The 25,757-nt window shown below is 44.8% G+C and overlaps 1 protein-coding gene across 1 annotated transcript in view; it reads left to right on the forward strand.

Annotated features, from left to right (window-relative positions):
• Positions 1-25,757, forward strand: part of GRIN2B (glutamate ionotropic receptor NMDA type subunit 2B) — a 528,935-nt gene that overhangs the window by 426,969 nt on the left and 76,209 nt on the right. The window contains exons 6-10 of the mRNA XM_027967851.3: positions 14,723-14,925; positions 15,643-15,814; positions 16,718-16,871; positions 21,512-21,637; positions 24,316-24,545. Of these exons, the coding sequence (XP_027823652.3) occupies positions 14,723-14,925; positions 15,643-15,814; positions 16,718-16,871; positions 21,512-21,637; positions 24,316-24,545 (885 nt within the window). The remainder of the gene's footprint in view (positions 1-14,722; positions 14,926-15,642; positions 15,815-16,717; positions 16,872-21,511; positions 21,638-24,315; positions 24,546-25,757) is intronic.

Here is a 25,757-nt window from a genome sequence, read left to right on the forward strand (position 1 = left end):
GCCAAGTCACCCCAGCAGGTCATTAACCCACCCTCATATGTTAGTCAGTCCATCAGCATCCGTGTTCATCTGTGTTCTCAAGCACCCAAAGCCTTGGGTGTGTTGCACACATGTCTGGAGCCCCACGATACAGGAGAAAGTTGATTCAGAGAAGGTGGGACACAGATTGGTGCTGATGAAGTTCAAGAGGAGATGGTTCAGCACTCAGTTTTGATGTTCAAGAAGAGGGGCCTTTTAGGGGGCAGGAGAAAGGTGGATCAGAGGAGAAGGTGGAGCTCAGGTCTCGGTAACTGAGCCCCTCTGAGTCCTGGAATGGACTCCGAGGGTTACTGTCCAAGGAGCAATAGTCAACTTGGGAAGTTTCCAACCCTCAGGGCAGGAGGACATCAGATACTAGAGGAAAACATGACGTATCCTTCAGCCTTTTTGAGCCTATTTAGTAAACTATTTACAATATCCTCTGATTTAAAAGAATTACTATGTTTTCTAAACTATCCATCTTGCCCCAGGGAGGGGCTTATGGGAGAAGAACACCTGGCTAGATGGCATTCGTTGGGTTCAAGGCCTCAGGTAAACCTAGAAGGATCATAGCAACTTTGTTCACATAATCTATTTTATTTGCACCTGAATGAAACTATTGCGTGAAACTGGAAGAATTGCATAGAGTTTACTCTGACATTTTGAAACACATCAAGCTGAGGATCTGAGAAGTTGGAGTGGTTTAACATTTCCCGTTGCATGGGGGAAACCATGTTTCTGAGAGGAGAGCAGTCGTGTTGAGAAGCTGCACTGATGTTTCTGGGAGCAAGAGTGATAGTAACAGCAAGGAGGGGGAGAAGGAGAAAAATAGCAAATACTGGTTGTGTAAAACCACCACACACCATGCCCAGAGACGAAATCACTCCCCAGAGGTCACACAGCTTGCCTGTGTCCTGCCTCCCACAACCACCTGCCACAATCCTGCCGATGTCCCCCACTCCCAACAGACTTGGGCTGACACTTGGTGTAAAGTCTTCAGACACAACTGTCAACCCCAGTTTCTGCGGGGCTGAGATGAAAGTGGGAGGCTGTGGAGCTGAAACAGACTCTTCTCCAGACTCTTCCCTCCTAGAATCACAGAAGGGAAGGAGTAAAGAGGTCAGAAATAGTCGCATGGCAACATGGCATTATGCAAGAAACTTGGGCTTCCAGAGTCAAACAGATCAGCAATAATGTCCTAGACCAGATATCCCCAACCCCCAAGATCTAATGCCAGATGATCTGAGGTGGAGCTGATATAATAATAATAGAAATAAAGTGCACAATAGATGTAACACACTTGAGTGATCCTGAAACCATCTCTCCTCCACCCCCGTCCCTGGAAAAATCGTCTTCCACGAAACCAATCCTATGCCAGAAAGGTTGGGGACCATTATACCTAGACCCTTGATGAGCCTCAGTTTTTCATAATACTCACCTATCTGGGAGTTGGTGCTTGTGGAATGCCATCAGTCTGTGAGGTGCCTGGCACAGGGCCTAGCCTAGAGTAGCCACAGTGACTCTAATGCCATCGCAATCTCTCCCCATGGTATTATCTGAAATGACCATAACTGTTGTCTGGTGCTGAGGGAATTAGCACCTTCCATTCCTGGACCCAGATTCTACCCCAGCATGCCGCTTCTCCATTCCTTCGCTCTCAGAGCAAGAGAGATGGAGGGGGAAACCATGGAGAACAGCGCCCACGCAGACAGCCATGACCAGCAGCAGCAGTGGGCCTGCAAAAACCCCAGGGAACCCCGGGCTCTCTCCGAGGGGCTGGAGTCAGCCGGGGAGAGCAGCTGAGGCCTGCGATGACAACTGACTCTCGGTGCCTCTGGGAGACACACGCAGGTGCCAGGCAAGAGAGGTTGGATGGGTGTGTGTGTCCAGAGCCCCCACTCCCAGCTTAGTATGTTTCAAAGATCAGGGCAGTCACAGATCAAATTTGAATATGGAAATAATTTTCTAACACATTTTTTTCAAGGCAATAGCTTTCCAGATCTTAGACATCGCTGAGTATGCACGTGATGAGAGGATGTATGCAGCAGATAATGTGGTTGTACATACAGCCATCCACATGGAACTGAGTCTGTCCAGGGCATCTTTATAATCTAGAGACAGAATCGAGAGACACAGTGTGTGGGGCACCTCCTACCTCCTAAAGCCTTGCCATGGAAGAGCACTGGACTGATATCTAGCACTGGGGGCTTTCTGAGGATATGAAATATTTTCCCCCTAGTGACATTATAATTTACCAAGAACACACAGTCAATAATTTACCGAGAATACACTTGTTCAAGCCAGTACAAGGGACAGAAAGAGGTCAATAATATAGTCTCTGCCCTCCAGTGCCTAAAGATACATTCAGAGAAAGGAATTTGTGAATCAAGCTATAGCTAACATTTTAATGTAACTGCCCAGGGGAGCAGCTGACCCACAAAATGATGATGGAAGATTACATCGAGCTTCTCTGGGCAGGGTGGCCAGGCACAGCATCGTGGTGGTCCTGAGACCCGAGGAGGGCTGGGAAGACGGCAGAGCGTTTGAGAAGCAGGGAAGGAGATGATGGAGGAAAGATTGTGCAGCCCTGAAAGCAAAGCTACCACACACAATACAGAAAAAGCTCGTGCAAAACGGAAAAACAAGGAACACTGGGAGGAGACATAGAAAACCAACTTGTGGTTACCAAAGGGGAGAGGGAGGGCAGCAGGGACAAGTTAGGAGCATGGGATTAACAGAATAAACTACTGTACATAAGATAAATAAGCCACAAGGACCTGCCTATAGCACAGGGAATTATATTCAGTATCTTGTAATAACCTATAATGGAATATAACCTAAAGAAATATAACTGAGTCATTTTGCTATGTGCTTGCAACTAATACAGTATTGTAAGTCAACTATCCTTAAAAATAAACAAAAAACAGTAAAGACTGAAATATTACAGCAACAAAGCCAAATACATCATATTAATTAATATAAATGAGCAAAATTTAGTTCTTAATAAAGACTTTCAGGTTGGCTTGTACAGCAAAAGCCAACTTATGCTATACTCTAGAGTCACACCAAAAACAAATTTGTACTTTTATATTTTTTCCCAGTCCCTTTTAGTTATTTTCCATTGTCAAGGTTCATAGCATATATATTTCATCTTATAATGTTAGCTGTTTTATTATTTATTCCTGGCTCTATGTTTAAATTAGTATTGCAAATAATACTTCCAAACATTAAAAAAAAAATGCTATGAGAGGAGGTAAATTTTTTTTTAAGTAAGAGTATGGAACCAAACATTCTATGTTAAAAGAGGCATCCAGTTCAGTTCAGTTCAGTCGCTCAGTTGTGTCCGACTCTTTGCAACTCCACGAACCACAGCATTCCAGGCCTCCCTGTCCATCACCAACTCCCAGAGTTCACCCAAACCCATGTCCATTGAGTCGGTGATGCCATCCAACCATCTCGTACTCTGTCGTTCCCTTCTCCTCCTGCCCGCAATCTTTCCCAGCATCAGCATCTTTTCAAATGAGTCAGCTCTCCGCATGAGGTGGCCAAAGTATTGGAGTTTCAGCTTCAACATCAGTCCTTCCGATGAACACCCAGGACTGATCTCCTTTAGGATGGGCTGGTTGGATCTCCTTGCACTCCAAGGGACTCTCAAGAGTCTTCTCCAACACCACAGTTCAAAAGCTTCAATTCTTCGGCGCTCAGCTTTCTTCACAGTCCAACTCTTGCATCCATACATGACCACTGGAAAACCATAGCCTTGACTAGATGGGCCTTTGTTGGCAAAGTAATGTCTCTGCTTTTTAATATGCTCTTTAGGTTGGTCATACTTCACTTCGAAAGAAAAACCAAAAGTAAAATTTTGTGCATAAAAATTTACCAAAAGCAGTCAGAAGACAAATCTTAGAACAGAAGAATGTTTCAAGTATAAAGGGTTCCTGTCATGCTGTATATCACAGCTTGGAAAGACAAACAACTCAATAGAAAATGGGTGAAAAATGTGAACAGAAGTTTAAAGAGGAAAGTCAAAACAGATGTGCAAAGGTGCTCTGGCCCATTGCGAGTCAAGGAGATGAAAATTAGAGCAGTTAGATACCATTTTTTTATTCTTCAGATTAGCAAACATTAAATAGGGATGACAAGCTAGTGCTGGCAAGAATGTTAGCCAGGTGCACTCTTGTGCTTTGCTGATGGGAACTTCAGTCACTCTAAACCTTTAGTAAAGTATTCTTTCTGGCAACATCAAGCACATTTTCATTCTGCCTTTTTATTACTAGGAATCGATGCTTTGGATATACCAAGATACGTGCTAAGTGTTTTGGTTAACTTTTGGGGGAACACCCTAAATGTTTATCAGTAAAGGTATGACTGGATAAATAGGGTGCTTTCATTGTTAGGAAGTACTGTGCAGCTAAACGGCTTCCCTGGTGACTGAGCATAAAGAATCTGCTTACAGTGAAGGAAACGCAGGAGATGTGGTTTTGATCCCTGGGTCGGGAAGATACCCTGGGGGAGGGCATGGCAACCCACTCCAGTATTTTTGCCTGGAAAATCTCATGGATAGAGGAGCCTGGCAGGTCACAGAACATAGGTTCACAAAGAGTCAGACACGACTGAAGTGACTAAGCACACACGCAGGCATGCAGCTATTAAAAGGAATTAGGTCTGCCTCTATTGAGTTGGAAGGAAGTCCATGGCATATAATTAAGTGGGAAAAGCAAATCTGCCAAGACGTGTCTACTACGATCTGATTTTGGAAAAATACATACATACTCACATATACTCCTTCCTCAAATGTATGTGCATTCTGTGTGAATATAGAGAATGGATGGTTATATACCAGAAATTCACTTGGTTACCAGGAATGAAGGGAAGAAAATATTGAGCAAAATGAAGTGTTATCAGATACTTAACCTTTGAAACCCTCAGAGCTGAGATGCATAGCTCTGTTGATGTTCAGTCACTAAGTCATGTCTGACTTTGTGACCCCATGGACTGCAGCATGCCAGGCCCTTCTGTCCTTCACTGTCTCCCCAAGTTTGTTCAAATTCATGTCCATTGAGTCAGTGATACCATCCAACCATCCCATCCTCTGCCACTCCATTCTCCGTTTGCCCTCAGTCTTCCCAGCATCAAGGTCTTTTCCAATGAGATGGCAAAGGAGAAAACAGGAGGAGAAACAGGAGTGCCCTGCTCTCCTCAGATTTCTGTCCTGTTAGGAGTCTCAGGTCTGCCCCAGGGCAACCCCCACCCACGGTCAGGGACAGCTGCCTGATGGACATCACTTTGGGATGGGATGGAGGTGCAGATTTCCCATCGCCTGGCAGGGACTATGCTGGTCCCTTCCACTTGCCCAGGGAAATGCCTTGTAGTTTGAAATTTTGCATTCCAACAGTCAGAGGAAGGCTTCAAATAAGCAGCGAGCATTTGCTGTTAGATCCAGATGTCATCTCCAGCCAGAAACAAAAATGCTCTGATTTGGGAAAAATAACCTCTGACGCTTAAAGAGGCTCTAATAAGTGCTTTTGTTCCAGAATCTTGAGAGATGACTTTGCCTGTATATGAGAGAGGGCATCCGGGAAGAGCTATGCCCTTTGCTCTCTGAGCAGGGACTGCAGCAGCCTTCGCAGCAGCCCTGCCTGGGCCCTTCTTCTCTACGAGGACACATTCCCCCAGGGAACAGACCCAGGGACTTCCAGAAAGAATATGTTCCCTGTGTGTCCCAGGGTGCCGACGGCTGCCACCTTCACTGCTGCTGGCGGAGGAACTCTAAAGCAGGAGGAAGACTTTGATGTCTCAAATCAGCACAGATTGGTTCTAGAATTTTCCTGAAGGAAGGCTTATGGCATAACATGCTATAGTTTTGTGAGGCAGACTTTCTTCTGAGGAGACTCCCCGGCCGAACAGGTGTTCAGCTTGTACTGTGAGAACTGATCAGAAACCCTCGAAATGACTTCGTGTTTCCCTGCGAAAACTAATCAGAGATTTTTTTTTTCTCTTGAGGAAGATGATTTCAGGTCTCCAGAGATCTTCTGAAATGTTAGTGTGGCAGGGAACTGCATTTTTTATAGACAGATGTTGTTGTTAAATGTGTTTGTGGAGATGATGTTTGCTTAGTGCCGCCCTCTGAGGAATTCAGGGCGCTTTACAGACATTTTCTTCATTATTTCTTAAGGATTTTTCTTTCTCCTGAACATATTTTACTCCTTGACTATAAATTTTTCATTCGGCGTTTCTCACTGGATTTTCTCTGAAATATTTCCTGTTTATTTCATTTCCTCCTACTCTCTGCATTTCCAAGATGATATACTCATGCTGGTTCAGCCATCCTAGAAAAGACTTCAAGATTTTCCCTTTCAGAATCTCAGGCTTCTCTTTCTGAATTTACTTTCACAACCCTTTTATAATGTTTTCACCATACTTTCCCCCTCTTGAAAGAATTGCTTAAAACATACCTTATTCTTCCACATAGATAGTCCCTATGTTAACTTTATTTGTTTACTTGTTTCTAACAGTCTTGCATCACAAAGAAGTTGAGGTAACTCTTGGGTTGGCCAAGAAGTTCATTTGGGATTTTCTCTAACATTTTTAACCCAACAATTTGTGGTAACTAAACACATTCTTTGGGCTTCCCTGGTGGCCCAGCAGTAAAGAATCAGCCTGCAATTCAGGAGATGCAGTTTGATCCCTGGGTTGGGAAGATCCCTTGGAAAAGGAAATAGCATCCCACTCCAGTATTGTCGCCTGGACAATTCCATGGATAGAGTAGCCTGGTTGGCTGCAGTCCATGGGATGCAGAGTCGGATACAACTTGGCAACTAAAACAACAGCAAACAGCAAACACGTTCTGAAACATGAGTACTGTGTATTGGCGTTGCAAATCTGATATTCATAGCAGAATTGTGTTTTTTTAAACCTGGTTCTCCTTTCAGTCCTAAAGGAATTTGTTAATTTCCTTCCCACTGTCATCATCCTTGAAGAAACAACCAAGAAAAGAGTATCACAACTGTAAGACAAGCTAATCTTCTGTAGACACAGGTCAGATACTTCTCTCCCTTTAGGAAATAATCTCTAAGAACACCTTTTTACTGGTCTCTCATCAGATGGAAATGTAGTAGGGAGCCTGTGTCCTAAAGAGATCTTGGAAGCATGCGAATATATAGAAAGCACCTAGAAATTACTCCATATTTTACAGATGTGGAAAGTGGAGCTTAGAGAGTTATAGAAATTTGTCCACAGTCATAGTAATACTTAGGGACATGTTCAGAATTTCATTTGGGAGACAAGACATCTAAGAAGTCACTAAAGACAGTAGTAAAGAGTGTGAAATAATGATTTAGTTACACTGGGCAGTGGTGAGCTGGTAAATGTTTAACGTCTGGGGGTCTGGGTGAGCAATGCATGCATGCTCAGTCACTCAGTCATGTCTGACCTCTTTGCAACCCTGTGGATTATAGCCTGCCAGGCTCTTCTGTCCATGGAAATTTTTCAGGCTAAGATGCTGGAGGAGGGGTGCTACTTTGGGATCTTCTGACCCAGAGATTGAACCCAAGTCTGCTGTATTGGCAGGCAGATTCTTTACCACTGAACCACCTTGGAAGCCCATGTGTTTACATATCTGTGTGCTGGGAGTGGGCAGAGGAAGCCCCAATGTCAATGTCATGGTGCCTATGGCCAGTTTCAAACCACCAACCTGAAGCCATCGAGCAATGAGTTGGGAAGAGATGGGTGCAGGCCAGCTGGGTGTCAGGAGGAACAGTGATCTTCTCTGTGGGGGAAGCGGATCTGTAAGGAGGAGAACTGAGCAAGACCAACACTCCTCTCCACACATGTGAAGGACCATCTTTGGTCTCTACATGGAGCACCTGCAGGAATCTGCATCTTTGCTCTTGCTTTTATTTCAGCAGATAAACTGCTCTTCGTCCACTAAGCCATCACTTCCATTTCAAGGCCCAGCTTTAAGAAAGGGTCCTGGTCAAAATATTCCCTGACACTTTCAGAAATAGTCACTACTACTCTGAATCCCAGAGTAATTTTTTAATACCTTTTATTAGGGTAATTAGCAAAGCCTGATTTGATACTATCATCAGTAGCTAATGTCTTTCCCTCATAGTAGCCCTTATAATAGCCCTCATAGTCAACAGAAGAGTCTGAAATGCAGCACTTGGGTGCAATCTCAAAAACAACAGAATGATATCTGTTCGTTTCTGATACTGTGCCATTCAGTATCACAGGAATCCAAGTCTATGCCCCAACCAGTAACGCTGAAGAAGCTGAAGTTGAATGGTTCTAGGAAGACCTACAAGACCTTCTAGAACTATCACCCAAAAAAGATGTCCTTTTCATCATAGGGGACTGGAATGCAAAAGTAGGAAGTCAAGAGATATCTGGAATGACAGGCAAATTTGTCCTTGAAGTACAAAATGAAAAAGGGCAAAAGCTAACACAGTTTTGCCAAGAGAATGCACTGGTCATAGCAAACACCCTTTTCCAACAACATAAGAGAAGACTCCACACATGGACACCACCAGATGGTCAATACTGAAATCAAATTGATTATATTCTCTGCAGCCAAAGGTAGAGAAACCTTATACAGTTAGCAAAAACAAGACCAGGAACTGATTGTGGCTCAGATCATGAACTCCTTATTGCCAAACTCAAACTTAAATTGAAGAAAGTAGAGAAGACCACTAGACCATTCAGGTATGACCTAAATCAAATCCCTTATGATTATACAGTAGAAGTGACAAATAGATTCAAGGGATTAGATCTGATAGACAGAGTGCTTGAAGAACTATGGATGGAGGTTCCTGACGTTGTACAGCAGACAGGGATCAAGACCATCCCCAAGAAAAAGAAATGCAAAAAGGCAAAATGGTTGTCTGAGGAGGCCTTACAAACAGCTGAGAAAAGAAGAGAAGCAAATGGCAAAGGAGAAAAGGAAAGATATACCCATTTGAATGCAGAGTTCTAAGAAACAGCAAGGAGAGATTTAAAAAAAAAAAAAAAAAAAGCCTTCCTCGGTGATCAATGCAAAGAATAGAATGGAAAAGACTAGAGATCTCTTCAAGAAAATTAGAGATACCAAAGGAACATTTCATGCAAAGATGGGCTCAATAAAGGAAAGAAATGGTATGGACCTAACAGAAGCAGAAGATATTAAGAAGAGGTGGCAAGAATACGCAGAAGAACTATACAGAAAAGATCTTCATGATCCAGATAACCACGATGGTGTGATCACTCACCTAGAGCCAGATATCCTGGAATTCAAAGTCAAATGGGCCTTAGGAAACATCACTATGAGCAAAGCTAGTGGAGGTGATGGAATTCCAGCTGAGCTATTTCAAATCCTAAAAGATGATGCTGTTACAGTGCTGCACTCAATATGCCAGCAAACTTGGAAAACTCAGCAGTGGCCACAGGACTGAAAAAGGTCAGTTTGGATTCCAATCCCAAAGAAAGCCAATGCCGAAGTATTCAAACTACCACACAGTTGCACTCATCTCACATGCTAGCAATGTAATGCTCAAAATTCTCCAACTGTGGCTTCACAGTAGGTGAACCGTGAACTTCCAGATATTCAAGCTGGATTAGAAAAGGCAGAGGAACCAGAGATCAAATTGCCAACATCCGTTGGCCCATAGAAAAAGCCAGAGAGTTCCAGAAAAGCATCTACTTCTGCTTTATTGACTACATCAAAGCCTTTGACTGTGTGGATCACAACAGACTGTGGAAAATTTTCCAGGAGATGGGACTACCAGACCGCCTTATCTGCCTCCTGAGATATATGTATGCAGGTCAAGAATCAACAGTTAGAACCAGACATGGAACAACAAACTGGTTCCAAATTGGGAAAGGAGTATGTCAAGGCTGATTGTTGTCACCCTGCTTATTTAACTTATATGCAGAGTACATCATGAGAAATGCTGGGCTGGATGAAGCACAGGCTGGAATCAAGATTACCAGGAGAAGTAGCAATAACCTCAGATACACAGATAACACCACCCTTATGGCAGAAAATGAAGAAGAACTTACAAGCCTCGATGAAAGTGAAAGAGGAGAGTGAAAAAGTTGGGTTAAAACTCAACATTCACAACACAAAGATCATGGCATCCGGTCCCATCACTTCATGGCAAATAGATGGGGAAACAATAGAAACAATGAGAGACTTTATTTGGGGGGGGGTCTCCAAAATCACTGCAGATGGTGACTGCAGCCATGAAATTAAAAGACACTTGCTCCTTGGAAGAGAAGCCATGACCAACCTAGACAGCATATTCGAAAGCAGAGACTACTTTGCCGACAAAAATCCATCTAGTCAAAGCTATGATTTTTCCAGTAGTCAGGTATGGATGTAAGAGTTGGACTATAAAGAAAGCTGAGCACTGAAGAACTGATGCTTTTGAACTGTGGTATTGGAGAAGACTCTTTAGAGTCCCTTGGACTGCAAGGAGATCAAACCAGTGAATCCTCAAGGAAATCAGTCCTGAATATTCATCAGAAGGACTGATCCTGCAACTGAAACTCCAATACTTTGGCCACCTGATGCAAAGAACTGACTCATTGAAAAAGACCCTGATGCTGGGAGAGATTGAAGACAGGAGGAGAAGGGTTGGATGGCATCACTGACTCAATGAACATGAGTTTGAGCAAGCTCTGGGAGTTGGTGATGGACAGGGAAGTCTGGTGTGCTGCAGTCCATGGGGTTGCAAAGATTTGGACATGACTGAGCAACTGAACTGACTGAGTGCTTTCCCAGATGACGCTAACGGTAAAGAACCTGCCTGCCAATGCAGGAGACATAAGAGACGCAAGTTCGATCCCTGGGTTAGTACGATCCCCTGGAAGAGGGCATGGCAATCCACTACAGTGTTCTTGCTCGGAGAATCCTATGGACAGGGGAGCGTAGCGGGCTACAATTCATAGGGTCTGAAAGAGTCAGACATGACTGAAGGAACTTAGCACAGTGTCTTTCCCCAGGAGACTGTCCTTGAAGGACAAAGGACCATGTCTTACTCCTTCATTTTCCTAGAAGCAGTGCAGGGTGGTGGGTGGGAGCCCAGGCTCTGGAGTCAGACTGGTCAGCTTCAGAGCCAACACTGCTCACTTACCTTGATACCATGAGCAAGTCATCAGAACCCTCTGCTCTCGCTTGTAAAATGAGACCTTAAATTGCAGCCTCCATCTCACAAGCTCACTGTGACAATTCATGAGATTCCTGGGTGTGTTTGGTACTCAGCACATACTAAGCCCTCAGTAAGCATTGCCGGTGTTATTTTCTCGAGCACGTAACTCAGTGCCTGGCACAGAACTGATGTGCAGTTGATGTCAGTTGTGCTGCATTGAAGTGAAGCACAGATGTGATCCAGCGAGCTTGACAGGAAGTTGGGGAAAAGAGTGCTAGAGGAGACTGTGTGAGCACATGATTGCTAGGGAAATGAGAATGAGATAGTAAATGAAAACCGATGGATCATAGAACTGCAGGATCAGAACCTAGCTCTCCAGCTGTGATATGATGAACACACAGAGCAGGGTAGGATCACCTACTCCCTCCCCTCGCCCTGCATGCTGAATGCTCTAAAGTCTGGAAATATCCCATTTTTCATGGCAACAGCTTGTGTAGACTGCTGTTCCTTGAAATAGCTCCTTTTTAGTACTGTACAGTTGCTTTAAAAAATCTGAATGCTAGACATTAGTATAAATACTGTTGAATTTTGTTCCATTCCATTCAATCCATTATTCCAGTGAATTTGTGTTGCTTCCTACCTTAATTCTGCATTACAGTCTATCTTCTATCCATTCTAGTTTGTGTTATCTGCAATTGGGTGAGCATGACTTCTATTTTGTTTTCTGAAACACTATACAGGCCACTTCTAAAAACAGCGTCTCCAGACATGTTGCTAGAGACCTCTTTCTGTGATAGCATTGATTCATTAAACGATCTTGTATTTTTTTTTCTCTTCGGGTATAGATTTTAGACTCCTTTCAAATCTATCAAGTATATGAGGATCTGTATTATATTCATTATTGTTCACAAGTTTCATGAAAAAACTTGCCAGCATGCTATGTCTGCAGCATTTTTGTTTCACCAATATAGCAAAGCTGTCAGAAAAGAAAATGCAGGCAACTTGTTGAAACCTGTTCCTGATTAACCTATGTGAACTTCCTAAACTGACTTCCTTTTCTGATTTTAACAAGAGATGTGTGTTTCAAAATAGTGAAGTTAACGGTACCAAGATAGATTAGACTCAATGCCCAAACCTCGACCATCTAAGTGAAAAGCCTGGACACAATCCTGAGAGTTGTGGAAGGCTGTTGAAATGTGTGAATAGGAATTATATGATGATACGATGTTTTAAGAAGATCCATCTGGCAGCAGAGTCCATGGTGGATGCTAGCAACACGTTATGTGAGGTTTAATGTTGCTCACAGTGATCCCAAAATAGGCTTCCAGATCACTGGACTAGCAATAAAGATGGAAGAGAATACATTTGGGTTTAAAGAAGAAAATCCAGGGAGACTATTGGGGTAACACAGCAGCAGTGAAAAAAAAATAGATACTTTGGGGCTTCCCAATCTTTTTCACATAATGGAACCTGCAGAAAATGTCAATTTGGCCACTGGGGTAACTAGGGCTGCTTGGACAGGGCCATGACCCAATGTCATCGGCCCCCCAGGGCTGGGGCCTCCCTTCTTCAAGCCCCACCTCCCCCATATAACACAAAAAAGACATTATTAAGATCTCCACATAGACATTTTTGTTTTAGAAATAAGTAGTCTTAGCAATATGAAGCTATTTGGACATTTTCATTTTAGAAATGAATAGTCTTAGCAATAGGGAGAAAAACAAACTTGCACCAAGGTCAGGACCAGCAGTATGGAAGAGACTAGATGTGTAAAGGGAAGCCATGTTTGCTTCAGGGCCTAATTCTGAACAGATGTGAAACGTGGCTGACACTCTTGGAAGAAAACGAGCATCAAGGTTAATGCCAAACAAGAGAGGCCAGGCCACGAAGCCACTGCCCATGCTAGCTGACACAGGAGAACAGAGGCGGTGGCTATACAGCCTAACTTGGGCATGAAAGTAGGCAATACCCACCAGACATTTTTGGGGGAGGTATAGACCACAGCTAGGGGAGTGACTTAGCAGCAGCAGCAGCAGCAGCAGCAGGGAGGCACTGGGTAGAAACTGAGGTGAAGACAAATGCAGAAACAAAGCAGTAACTTTGAGTTTTGTATTAATGTGGAATCTAAGCCCGTTTGCTTGGAACTGTATGCAGTCCTGCCCATTTATTGCTCCTTGTTGGTTTTCGAGGCTCGTAAATTAAGGCGTTCTGTAGTTTTGGAGCCTCACCTGTGCTACTAATTTGCTTTGCTGCATGGAGCAAATTATAGACTGAGAAAATACAGGAACTTGCCATCTATGATTCCTGGCGCTAATTGAAGATGTTTGGTTATAGAAAATTAAAAGGTGTTTCCTTTTTCTTCAGTAAATTCAATGATAGAGTGAGAGCAAGAATCTTACCAACAAGGCGTGCAGATTCTATTATAAAAACAGGAATGAACGGCTCTTTTATAAAGGAATGGAACCCACACATTTCCCCCAGTGCCTGGCAGCAGGGCCACCATGCGCCTGATGCCAGGGGCACCCACCCTTACACTGGAGTATGTGACAGGGGGGCACACGGCCACATGTGACAGCTCACAGGGAGACCTCTCTGATTCCCCTGGGGCACCCACCCAGTCCAGCAGGTGCTATCTGCATTGATCTGTGACACTCATCACCCCCACCACCACACTCCCGTCCCCAGGCAAGCTGTGCTCTAGTCTCTTATTCCAATTCACATCCACCCAGTTGTCCACATGGCTTCCCCCTGGACCTCTGGCACGGGCCAAAACACATCCTTCTGGATTATTTGCTCCAGTCGCTCTGTTGACCTTTCCAGAAGTACGCTCTGCTCTCATCGTCCCACGCCTCACTACAGTTAAGGAGAAAACACCGGCAGGCACTCCAGGCAGGCAGCTCTGGCCTCCTCCCAGCACTGGGCAGGCATCAGTTTTGCACTTGTCACTGGGCACTGTAAACATCTGATTACACTTTGACTCCTTCACTCCATGTGAGCTGGATGAAGGGCAGGGCTTCTTTGAGCCCTGGGGCTTAGCAGCATATCCAACAATAGTGGGCCCTCTTTTCACGTTTTGTACATGGGTGAGTAAATGAATATCCTGCCTTCCTTAGACAGAGAAGGCAATGGCACCCCACTCCAGTACGCTTGCCTGGAAAATCCCATGGACGGAGGAGCCTGGTAGGCTGCGGTCCATGGGATCACAAAGAGTCAAGACACAACTGAGCGACTTCACTTTCACTTTTCACTTTCATGCATTGGAGAAGGAAATGACAACCCACTCCAGCGTTCTTGCCTGGAGAATCCCAGGGACAGGGGAGCCTGGTGGGCTGCCATCTATGGGGTCACAGAGTTGGACATGACTGAAGCAACTTAGCAGCAGCAGCAGCAGCAGCAGCCTTCCTTAGATCCAGACACAGTATTCGCATCCTGAGCACATGGTCTAAGGAGGATCCGTCTCTCTACTATGGACAAAGCCAGCATCTTTCACCTTCGTTTAACAGCTGACTGGGTGATGCGAGGAGAGGCCACCCTGTCTCTGCCAGTGGTTTCTGAGTCTTTCCTTTACCCCTGTGCAGGTAGGGAAGTGGAAAGACAAGTCCCTGCAGATGAAGTACTACGTGTGGCCCCGAATGTGTCCTGAGACAGAAGAGCAGGAGGATGACCACTTGAGCATCGTAACACTGGAGGAAGCCCCATTCGTCATTGTGGAGAGCGTGGACCCTCTGAGTGGAACCTGCATGAGGAACACGGTCCCCTGCCAAAAGCGCATCATCTCCGAGTATGTCACCTTCCCCGGGGCTCTGGGGAGGGAGTGGGGCCCGGGACAGGCAGATTGGCCCCAGCCGTTGGCACCAGGCTGGGATCCAAGGCACAGAATCAACTGGGCGCCATGTCTGAATCCTGTTACTGTTGAGTGATGGGGTTTCTGGCAGCCCTGTGGCCTGGCATCTGGTTCTATCCAGATCGTGACCCAGGAGAATTGCTGCTAAACTACTGTTATCATTTCTGAGGCTTTGCCTGGGTTTCCATGAGATTCAAGTTCATAGAGATTTAAATTTACATTGGCTTTGAAGGATGTTTTTTCCGGTCAGCATGTCCTGACATTGTGAGATTTAGAAACACTTTGGGAAATAGATAAAACTAATCTTATATTGTTAGAAGTCAGGATAATGGTTCGTTTTTGGTGAGAGTGGAAAGGGTCTGGAAGGGAGATCAAGAGGTCTCTAAGGTGCTGGGATATCTGTACTTTCCTAATGCATTTTATACTTCAAAGGAACATTGAAAATTATAAGAAAACATGGTCCAGTGTGATGAGATAATGAGATTATTTTAGTTCTGTGTTCTGATTTATGTCTTCATTCAGGCCTGATATAAATTGTGCCGAGCTGTGAAGGGGTGCCTGCTTTGTGGTTGGAGTTTTAATGGCAAAGGGTAATATTTTGCCTCTTGTATAAAAGCCTGGTTTTTGTTGTTTTTTGTTTCTTTACCCGGTTAGAAATAAAACAGATGAGGAGCCAGGTTACATCAAAAAGTGCTGCAAGGGGTTCTGTATTGATATCCTTAAGAAGATTTCTAAATCTGTGAAGTTCACCTATGATCTTTACCTCGTTACCAACGGCAAGCACGGGAAGAAAATCAATGGAACCTGGAATGGTATGATTGGAGAGGTGAGTGTCAGGAGTTAAGGGCCGTTTCCATGTTTCATTTATTTCATCCAATATAAAAAATACTTATTTCACAATCAGCATTTTTAATTGGAGTATAACTGCTTTTACAATATAGTGTTCATTTCTGCTGTATAACATCATGAATCAGTTATATGTAAACCTGTATCCCCTCTCTCTTCTGCCTCCCTATCACCCTCCATCCCACCCCTCTAGGTGATCACAGAGCTCTAAGCTGAGCTACCTACACTATACAGCAGCTTCCTGCTGTTGTTGTTTAGCCGCTCAGTCATGTCCAACTCTTTTCTACCCTATGGACTGTAGCCTGCCAGGCTCCTCTGTCCATGGAATTTCCCAGGCAAGAATACTGGAGTGGATTGCCATTTCCTTCTCCAGAGGATCTTCCTGACCCAGGGATCAAACTCTCGTCTCCTGCATTGGCAGGCGAATTCTTTAGCACTGAGCCACCAGGGAACCTCCCCGCCCCCCTCCACCCCCCAGCTATCTAGAAAATACAAAATAGTATAGTTGACTCTTGAACAACATAGGTTTAAACTGTGTGGCTCTATTTATGCATGGATTTTTCTCAATAAATACATCATCGGCCCTCCTTACCTGTGGGTTTTGCATCTTGGGATTCAGCCAAGCACAGATGCTGTCCTGTTTACTAGCGGCAGTTGGTGGAATCTGAAGATAAGGAGGGCTGACTGTGGGACTTAAAGATCCTCAGATGTTGGGATCCACAGCAGGTATTGATACCTGGCGACACTGAGGGATGACTGTAAATGAAATGTACTGTTCCCACCATGCAAAGGGAAGCACTGTAGGACCCAGAATATTTTCCCCATGTTGACCCTTCACCTCCCTGGGCACTCTTAACTGGAGCCTTGCACCTTTTTTCCTCAGGTGGTCATGAAGAGGGCCTACATGGCAGTGGGGTCGCTGACCATCAACGAGGAGCGATCAGAGGTGGTCGATTTCTCCGTGCCCTTCATAGAGACTGGCATCAGCGTCATGGTGTCACGCAGCAATGGGACCGTTTCACCTTCTGCCTTCTTAGGTGAGTGATGGGCTTGTAGGTGTGAGGAATATGGATGCAGGGACAGGGAGAGGAAATGAAGAAGAGGTACAGGCCAGGCTCTCTCAGCCAAGAGCTGGTTTGCCAGGAGCTTCCCTCAAAAATTCCCTCAATTTCCTTGCGGGGACCTCATCTTTCTCCAACATGGAAACTGAAGAACACCCTCTAAAATTGGAAGGCATCATTCCCTATTAAAAAAAAAAAAAACACAAAAAAACAATGCAGGACCGGTAGCAAGGGATCCTACTTGAGTCCCACTCCTGCCACTTCCTGCCATTTAACCTAGAACAAGCTTGCTCCCTGCTGGGACCCAGTTTCTTCATCCATTATTGCTGCTGTTCAGTGCTAAGTTGCGTGCTGCTCTTCCTGACCCCGTGGACTGCAGCACGCCCGGCCAGACTTACCTGTCCTTCACTGTGTCCCGGAGTTTGCCTAAATTCATGTCCATTGACTCAGTGATGCTCTCTAACCATCTTATCCCCTGCCACCTCCTTCTCCTTTTGCCTTCAATCTTTCCCAGCATCAGGGTCTTTTCCAGTGAGTCAGCTCTTAGCATCAGGTGGCCAAAATATTGGAGCTTCAGCTTCAGCATCAGTCCTTCCAGTGAATATTCAGGGATGATTTCCTTTAGGATTGACTGGTGTGATCTCCTTGCTGTCCAAGGGACCCTCAAGAGTCTTCTCAGGCACCACAATTTGAAAGCATCAGTTCTTTGGCACTCAGCCTTCATCCGTAGAAGAAGGCATTTTGACTAGCTGATCTCTGAAGCTGCTTCCTGCTTTAATAACTTCTAATTCTGGATATCATTCAAATACCTATTTATTTCAAATTATCTTCAAGAATGGAGCTCAGTGCTACCAAAACAAAAAAAAAAGGTTTTCTGCCTTCATATTAATTTTCAGAGGCTGCCAAATCAATCTATTCTGACCCTAACCTATCCCCCACCCTTCTCCATAGGAACCTGTACCTCACTCTCCAGCGTCACTTATGTGTCAAAAGCCTTCCATATGATATAAGACTGGATGAGGTGAGGCCAAGATTTCAATTAGATGAGGTCTTTTGTGAGATCATACTCCATATTTTTTTGCAGGGACTGTGAAAGCAAGAGATTGGAAAATAAAATGTCACCTTGAAAACAGACCACTGGCTAGGAGATAGGAAGCTGGTTTGGTCCTAAACAAGCTGAAGGCCCTTGGGCCAGTCACCGTCTCTCTAAAGGGCATTAATACTTTTTGTGAGGATATTGGAATAGACAATGACTAACACTTCTTTCAGCTCCAATCTGGGGGAAATTATTGGAGGAACATACTCCAAGGCAGAGTTACAGATTCCAGAGAATTTTTCTATAATTACTCAGATTTCTCAACTAACCTCTTACTCACAGTAAAGTGACTCTCACCCTGCCAATTTTATGTGAAATGTTATTGGACAGCACACACCATGTATATTAATCCTCAGAGCAATTTTACCTATTTTATTTGCTTTTTCTCCTTTACAAGGGTAAATGAAACATTAAAAAATACAAATAAACCATATTGTAATTCTCACCTTGTCAGCCCAGCACTAACCTTAATTTCTGAACTAGAAGACCCAGTGACACTTCAGTGTAGCTCTAGGATGACATAGAAATGCCAGGCAGGGGGTGTGTGTGTGTGGAGGAGGAACAGTCAGTTAATTACAGGAGTGAGAGAAGTCAATATTTATTGAACACTTATTATGTGAAGGCCCAGGCATCACTCTACCAATTTTGATTATATTATTTCATTGGCACTATTAACATACCCAGTTTATGGCTTACAATCTCATTTATGTAATTTTCCAGCAGTCTTCCAGCTAGTAAGGAGCAGATCCAGGATTAAAGTTTAGATGTGGCTGCCCTTGCAGCCTGTGTTCTGGTACATGTCGGGCCATTTCAGAGCTCGACTCCTAAATCAGGAACCAGTCCAGTGGGCTGGGACTAAGATGTGATTTTAAATGGCAAAGCACAGACTTTTGCCCTCAGAAGCCCTCAATGTTTATAACCTGGCCCTGCAACCTTCTGAGTATGAACTTACAAAGGGCTGGGACCGTTGAGTCTTAGTTTACTGCTCGGTAAAATACATATAATAATCCATAATGAAAGGGCCGTTATTAAAGGACCATGGAAACTATGTGGTGGAAAACCCCATGGACGGAGGAGCCTAGTGGGCTGCAGTCCATGGGGTCTCGAAGAGTCGGACACGACTGAGCAACTTCACTTTCACTTTTCACTTTTCACTTTCATGCGTTGGAGAAGGAAATGGCAACCCACTCCAGTGTTCTTGCCTGGAGAATCCCAGGGATGGCAGAGCCTGGTGGGCTGTCGTTTATGGGGTCGCAGAGAGTTGGACAAGACTGAAGCGACTTAGCAGCAGCAGCAGCAGCAGATAGAAACTAAGTTGTGTAGACCAGTACAGATATTTTTTGTGTTTTATGTACTGAAAGTTGCCCTGGGCCTAATGAGGGGAAAGCCTAGAGACAGTGCTTTTACTCAGTTATTCCCTAATCTTGGGCAAAGTGAAATTGGAGCAGGATTGCAGTCAGTCAGAACCAAGGAGGAGAGGGTTTCTACTCCACTTTTTTATTGTTCAGTCGCTCAGTTGTGTCCGACTCTGCGACCCCATGGACTGCAGCATGCCAGGCTCCTCTGTCCTTCACTATCTCCCACAGTTTGCTCAAATTCCTGTCCATTGAGTTGGATGGTTGGCCATCCAACCACGTTGTCCTCTGCCATCCCCTTCTCCTCCTGCTCTCAATCTTTCCCAGTACTGGGGTCTTTTCTAATGAGTCAGCTCTTAGCATCAGATAGCCAAAATATCGGAGCTTCAGCTTCAGCATCAGTCCTTCCAATGAATAGTCAGGGTTTATTTCCTTTAGGCTTGACTGGTTTGACTCTACTGTCTAGAGGCTTTGAAATGTACGTTCCACCCTCACATCTCTGGCTACCACGGAAAGGTTTTGCATTTCACAGTTGGAGTGTGCCTTATCAAGGTTCTTTTTAAATTAATTAAGTGACTAGGCTGTTATAATTCCCTTCGGAGTTCAAAAGTAAAGTAGATTTCAAAGTTAAGGAAATATTTTTGAGTTTCCAGTCCGTTTTCCCCATTTTCAGTTTCATCTTTATTAATGACTTGGAAGATGGAGAAAACAGCATGTTAATTCACGTAGCTCAGAGTTTACAATGAGATGTGACAGCTATTAAAGGCCAGAACTATTTTGAGGCACAATTGAGGAAGCATTGTACTGTGGGACTGAAGAGTGATTGTCCCTTTTCACAGGCCTCCAGAGAGAGAGCCACTGGAATTCAGTGTTCAATTACTGGATACCTCTGAGCCAGAGAGATTTAGATCAGCTGGAAAAGAGTCTCCAAAAATGATTAAAGAAATTAAAGAAAGCAAGTGTAGAACATTCCTGCTATCTTGCCTGGTCTTGTCCCATCAACCCTGTCACCCGGAAATAAGAACTAGATTGTGCTTGTATTGTTAATTATCATGTTCCTCTGTTATTTGCTACATTCCCAGTGTTGTAGATACTGATATTTAATTTAGATTGATTTTCTTTTTTGCCTGTATGACAACTTTATTTTTTTTAAGTTTTTTATTTTTTAAATTTTAAATTTTAAAATCTTTAATTCTTACATGCGTTCCCAATGACATAGTCTCATACACTAATGATATCTAATAAAATATACCATATCCAAGCAGGTTGAAAAAGTCAATCTAGACAGGAAAGTTTAAGAGAAGTGAGGCAAGGAGGCAAGGGAGTCAGTCATTGTACTTAAGTATTACTGAACCAATTCAAGCCTCCAAGAGTGACTGAGTTTGTTGAGAATGAACTTGGCCACAAGGCTTGAAAATGTTACTGAAAGCTTTCCTAGGTCCCACTGTGGGGTGTATAGATGAGGGTGTAAACCAAGAGTGGGTCCCACAGGACTCACTTACTCCATGTCTAGTGTAGGGTTGGCCAAAAAGTTCGTTTTTTTCTGTAAGATGTTATGGAAAAATCAGAACGAACCTTTTGGCCACATGAGTGCAAGCTCAGTTGCTTCAGTCCGACTCTTTGCGACCCTACGGACTATAGCCCACCAGGCTCCTCTGTGCTTGGGATTCTCCAGGCAAGAATACTGGAATAGGTTCCCATGCCCTCCAGGGGATCTTACCAACCCAGCAATCAAACCCACAACTCCTGCAGCTCCTGCACTGTAAACGGACTCTTTACCACTAGGCCACTGGGGAAGCCCAACTTTTTGGCCACCTCAATACTTAATCTAGTTCCACTGTTTACCAAAAACCCAGATATCGGTCTCATCGTGGCAGAAACTCTCTGCAGTCTCAAACAGGACGTGCAAGAGGCTGTCCTCACGTGTTTGAAAGAAAATAAATTTCCACGTGCCTATCAGGGGAATGGAAATAGTCAGACACAGCCTCTTACTCCTCCCTAACCCAGGCCCTTACTCCCCTCTAACCCAGGCTCTCTGAAAGGAGCACACACCTGTGGTTTGTGTTTCCCAAAGAGACGCCTGGCACGGAGTGAAGGAAGACATGACTAAATCAGGACCCGTTCGTTCTGTTCTAACCGCGAGTGCTGGTGTTCTCCTTCCCCAGAGCCATTCAGCGCTGACGTGTGGGTCATGATGTTTGTGATGCTCCTCATCGTCTCGGCCGTGGCCGTCTTTGTCTTCGAGTACTTTAGCCCCGTGGGTTACAACAGGTGCCTCGCTGACGGCAGAGGTAAGGCGGCCGTATCCGCTGCATGTCTGCCTTTTCCTAGCTCCCGGCCCTGAATCTCTGTGCCCCTCACCTGCTGTCTGCCTCCTCCCTAACCCCCAGTCTTCTGGATCATCCTCTTGGTGACTTGTTAGAAAGACTTCAATTAAGATGCTAGTTTGAATCTGTGTGTCCCCTCCCCGGCTTAAGCCTGACCCCAAGCCCAGTTCCACCCCTGGGCAAGTGAGAGCAGAGCTGGCAGGAGATACGTGTAACATAACCGTGTTAGAGGAAACTGTTGTGATAACCTTAGGCTGTGATAAGCAGTCTGTCTGATCAGATGGGCTAACAAGGCAGATGAGATGCGTGTATCAAGAATAAGAAAAAAAAGTAGACTGAATCATGGAAAAGCAAGGGCTAGAATTAGTTTCAGAATTTTCCAAATTCAGAGAATAAAACATCTAGAATGGTTAAAAAAGAGAGAGAGAGAGAGAGAGAGAGAGAGAGAGAGAGAGAGAGAGAGAGAGAGAGAGAGAAGAAAAGAAAAGAAAAAATAGGTCACCCCAGGGTACATACCAGGGTAGTTGTGACTGAAAGAATTCTCCACAGCCAAAGGATCACCTCTGGTCTCTGCAGCATGTGTCCGCAGCTCACATCACTCTGTCAAGAGGTAGAGATTTGGGTATTAAATAAAATGGCCAGGAGATAACAGTCCTCACCCACAGCTACTTTGAGGGTGGTGCATCCATCTTCCTGGCTATGAAGGTCCACCCATGTGTTTAAGGCATTTGTGAGACTTCACACAAAGTTTACTGGGATTTCCAAAGGGGGCCAAGGGATTCTTCTAAATATCTCTTCTAAAACTTCCTGAGAACCCCAGGATTAGGAAATATTATGCCTTCTCTGAGTCTTTTCCCATCCATAATGTGAACTTTATCCTGGAATTATGCCTCAAAGAGCAGAGATTCTTAATACATTAACTATAGGGCACTTAAAAGACAAAGATGCAAAGACCTCACATTCCAATATTCTGAATATTCAATATTCAAGTCCAGAGTGGGACTTGAACCACTATATGTTTCAAAACAGCAGTTCTCTACCTTGGTTGCATGTTAGAATAACCACTCCACCCACGCCAATGTAATAAGAATCTCTGGGGATGCGGTGCCAGGCAGCGATATTTTGTCAAAGCTCCCCTTGTGCTTCTGCTGAATTTGCAGTCCAGGCTATGAACCACTCCTGTGCTGAAGGATTTCCAGGTGCACACATACATTCTCATCTGGGGTGTGCATTCTGGGCTAGAAATTTGAACGTCTCCACCATGCAGAATAGTCAAGTACTTCCAGCTTGTGCCAGAAGGTCACCCAAAAGCCGTGACTACTCCCCATCCCAATTAGTAACAAGTGAGACATTGGAGAAGCACAAGAGTACCTACATATGTTGGCAATGTTAAGAACTGAAGCCAGCATGTACCCTCCGCGACCCACAAAGAAAATCAAAGCAGCAAATATTCAGACGCCAAATTCAGAGCAAGAACTTACAATGACTCACTTTACCAAAGGATGCTTGTCTTCACCAAGGAATTCAACGTAGGGCCACTTTAAATATCAAGTCCCCTTGGGGCATCTTACAGTGTACAAAACTTTGATTTAGACACAACTCTTTCAATATGCATCTGCTCCATGAGATAAGGTCCACACACAGAGATGTGTGTGCGCAGTTAGACCTTAGGCCTGACATGTGTAGTCACTGATGATTTAGGCGGCAGAGCAGATGCTCAAAGGATCGCAGAAAACATCGTAAGACCTGTGCTAATGTGCTGTAAAACTGTGTGTGCAGATGTTCGTTTCTGAAGCAGAGGAGCTGCCAGCAGACGCAGGGAGCAGGCGAGGTTTCACCATCGCCAAGCAGAGAAAGCAGAGAGGTCACAATAAATTTATGGGCAGAAGCCTTGCATGATCTACATAAAGTTTGGGTGGAGGACAAAGACAACCTACCTTTCTGCCTTTAGATTCATATGGCCAAGCCAGGGATCTGCGGCTTACTCTCTGGGCCTCCTGGTGTTCTCTTGTAAGAACAAAAGGCAGGCGCTGCTGAAGGCAACCTTGGCATGGGAGTGAGGTCAAGATTGTCTTTGAAAGACTGAATGCTGAGTGCTAGAAGCCACTCCAGAAAAATCAGGATCAACTGCATTCAAAGCAGTGTCAGTTGATAAAATTGGGGGAGGTCTGTGACCAATGGGCAGAAAAGACCCTGCATGGTTCTTGCTCATCTTCTTTGAAGTTTAATTGCTTTCTTGATACATACAAATATAAATTTTAAGAACAACAGTAATGAGGATGCAAAGGTGACCACAGTGGGATGGTTGCCTTTGTTACTCAGTTTTGATGGGATCTTAATGGTCTTCCATCCGTCAAGGCAGAAAGCTGGCTCCTCCATTGTCCTGGTTGAGTTATGGTCATTGGTTGGAGTGAGATCCCCCACACATCCCAGGCCTCTGGTTTTTCTCTTCTGCCTTCCGGAGGGCCCCAGAAGAAGTGAGACATGAACTCTCAACTGAAAAAGCCACCTATGAAAGGGCTGGGGCTTCACTGGCTGGTGTCCAGTCTGAGCAGGAATTTATCAGCCAATGTACTTGTAGGTTTAAATGGAACCAGTGAGTCTGTTTTGACCTTCTGTCCTTGTCTTTTTTGTCCCACCAGAGCCAGGTGGCCCATCTTTCACCATCGGCAAAGCTATTTGGTTACTGTGGGGTCTGGTGTTTAACAACTCCGTCCCCGTGCAGAACCCCAAGGGTACCACGTCCAAGATCATGGTGTCCGTGTGGGCCTTCTTTGCCGTCATCTTCCTGGCCAGCTACACTGCCAACTTAGCTGCCTTCATGATCCAAGAGGAGTATGTGGACCAGGTTTCCGGCCTGAGTGACAAGAAGGTAAGAGCGCCACTTGAAACTGCCCATCTTTCCCCTTGGTCCCGTCCTGAGCCGCACTCAGAGCTCTCATGGACCTGTTAATTTTCTAAATCTCTAAAATTGACCGTTCTTTCTTATGACTCCTTAAATTGGGACGCGGGAGCAGAAATCAGTGTCCCCACTGAAATAATATCACTGCACGTTCGCCTTCTCATTTGTGAAAGGTCAGCACCAGCAGGCTCTGGGCTGCAAATGAGGGGCTTGGTGTGTTAGCGACTTTCTGAGCGCAGGGCTCCTGTTGCTGGGTACGCTCAGCACAGAGCGGTGAATTTGGGGTGTCATTAGAGGGCTGCCCCGCGCATGCACACTGAGCGCACCGGCTCCTTAGGCCTTCATTTTCTACCCAGGGCCGTTCGCCTGCACGTTGTGCCTTTGTTCTTCTGCGCTCTCGCACGTTCCCAGAGCTGGGAAGGAGGATTGTTCTCATTGTGTCCTGAAGAAAAGTAGCTGCCCTTTAGCTAGATGATTGTCCAGGGTGGGAGGTTGGTGCACCCATGAGTGGGCTGTCCCCAAACCCAGCGCAGGCCTCGTTGCTGGCCTGTGCCACGGTTGGGGTCGGGGGGCGTGTTTGCCGGTTGCCATGGTTTCTGGGTGAGGATATGCTCAGCACCTGTGACTCTCTAGGTCTGCTGGAACCACCAGTTTCCATGGAGCTCTGTCACCTGCACTTCTGGTGACTGGAGTGGTCCAACCCTGGCACGAGGGGCTGCCTTCCCGAAGTGCCCAGCAAAGCTTCTGGACACCTCAGAATCCTCTGGAGATTTTCACTTACCACAAATCTCCTCCTCTCTGCTTTCTTAAGATTTAGAAACCGTGATTTCCCGTCTCTACCCCCAAGAGAAACTGTGTGATACAGACAGACCTGTGTTAGACCAGACAGGTCACATGTAGTTAATGGTTTATCACATGTGCAGCTCTCCTCAAGATAAACCTAATTAACCACTGAGCAAATGGTTTGGGAAGAGGGAAAAGGAGAAGATGGTCTCTTTGGAGGCTCCAGTTATGGTTTCTCCATCGACTCATCACTACTCATCAGAACATTCAGAAGCATGAAGAATTTAACAAGCTTCTTAAGAAAATGAATATATATATATACATATATTTGTATACACACACAAAAGGATCACTCACGATGTTTTCCTCTTTATGTCAGCTCTTTCTCTGCTGTGTCTT

This window comes from Ovis aries, chromosome 3, assembly GCF_016772045.2.
Source record: "Ovis aries strain OAR_USU_Benz2616 breed Rambouillet chromosome 3, ARS-UI_Ramb_v3.0, whole genome shotgun sequence".
Taxonomy (NCBI): domain Eukaryota; kingdom Metazoa; phylum Chordata; class Mammalia; order Artiodactyla; family Bovidae; genus Ovis; species Ovis aries.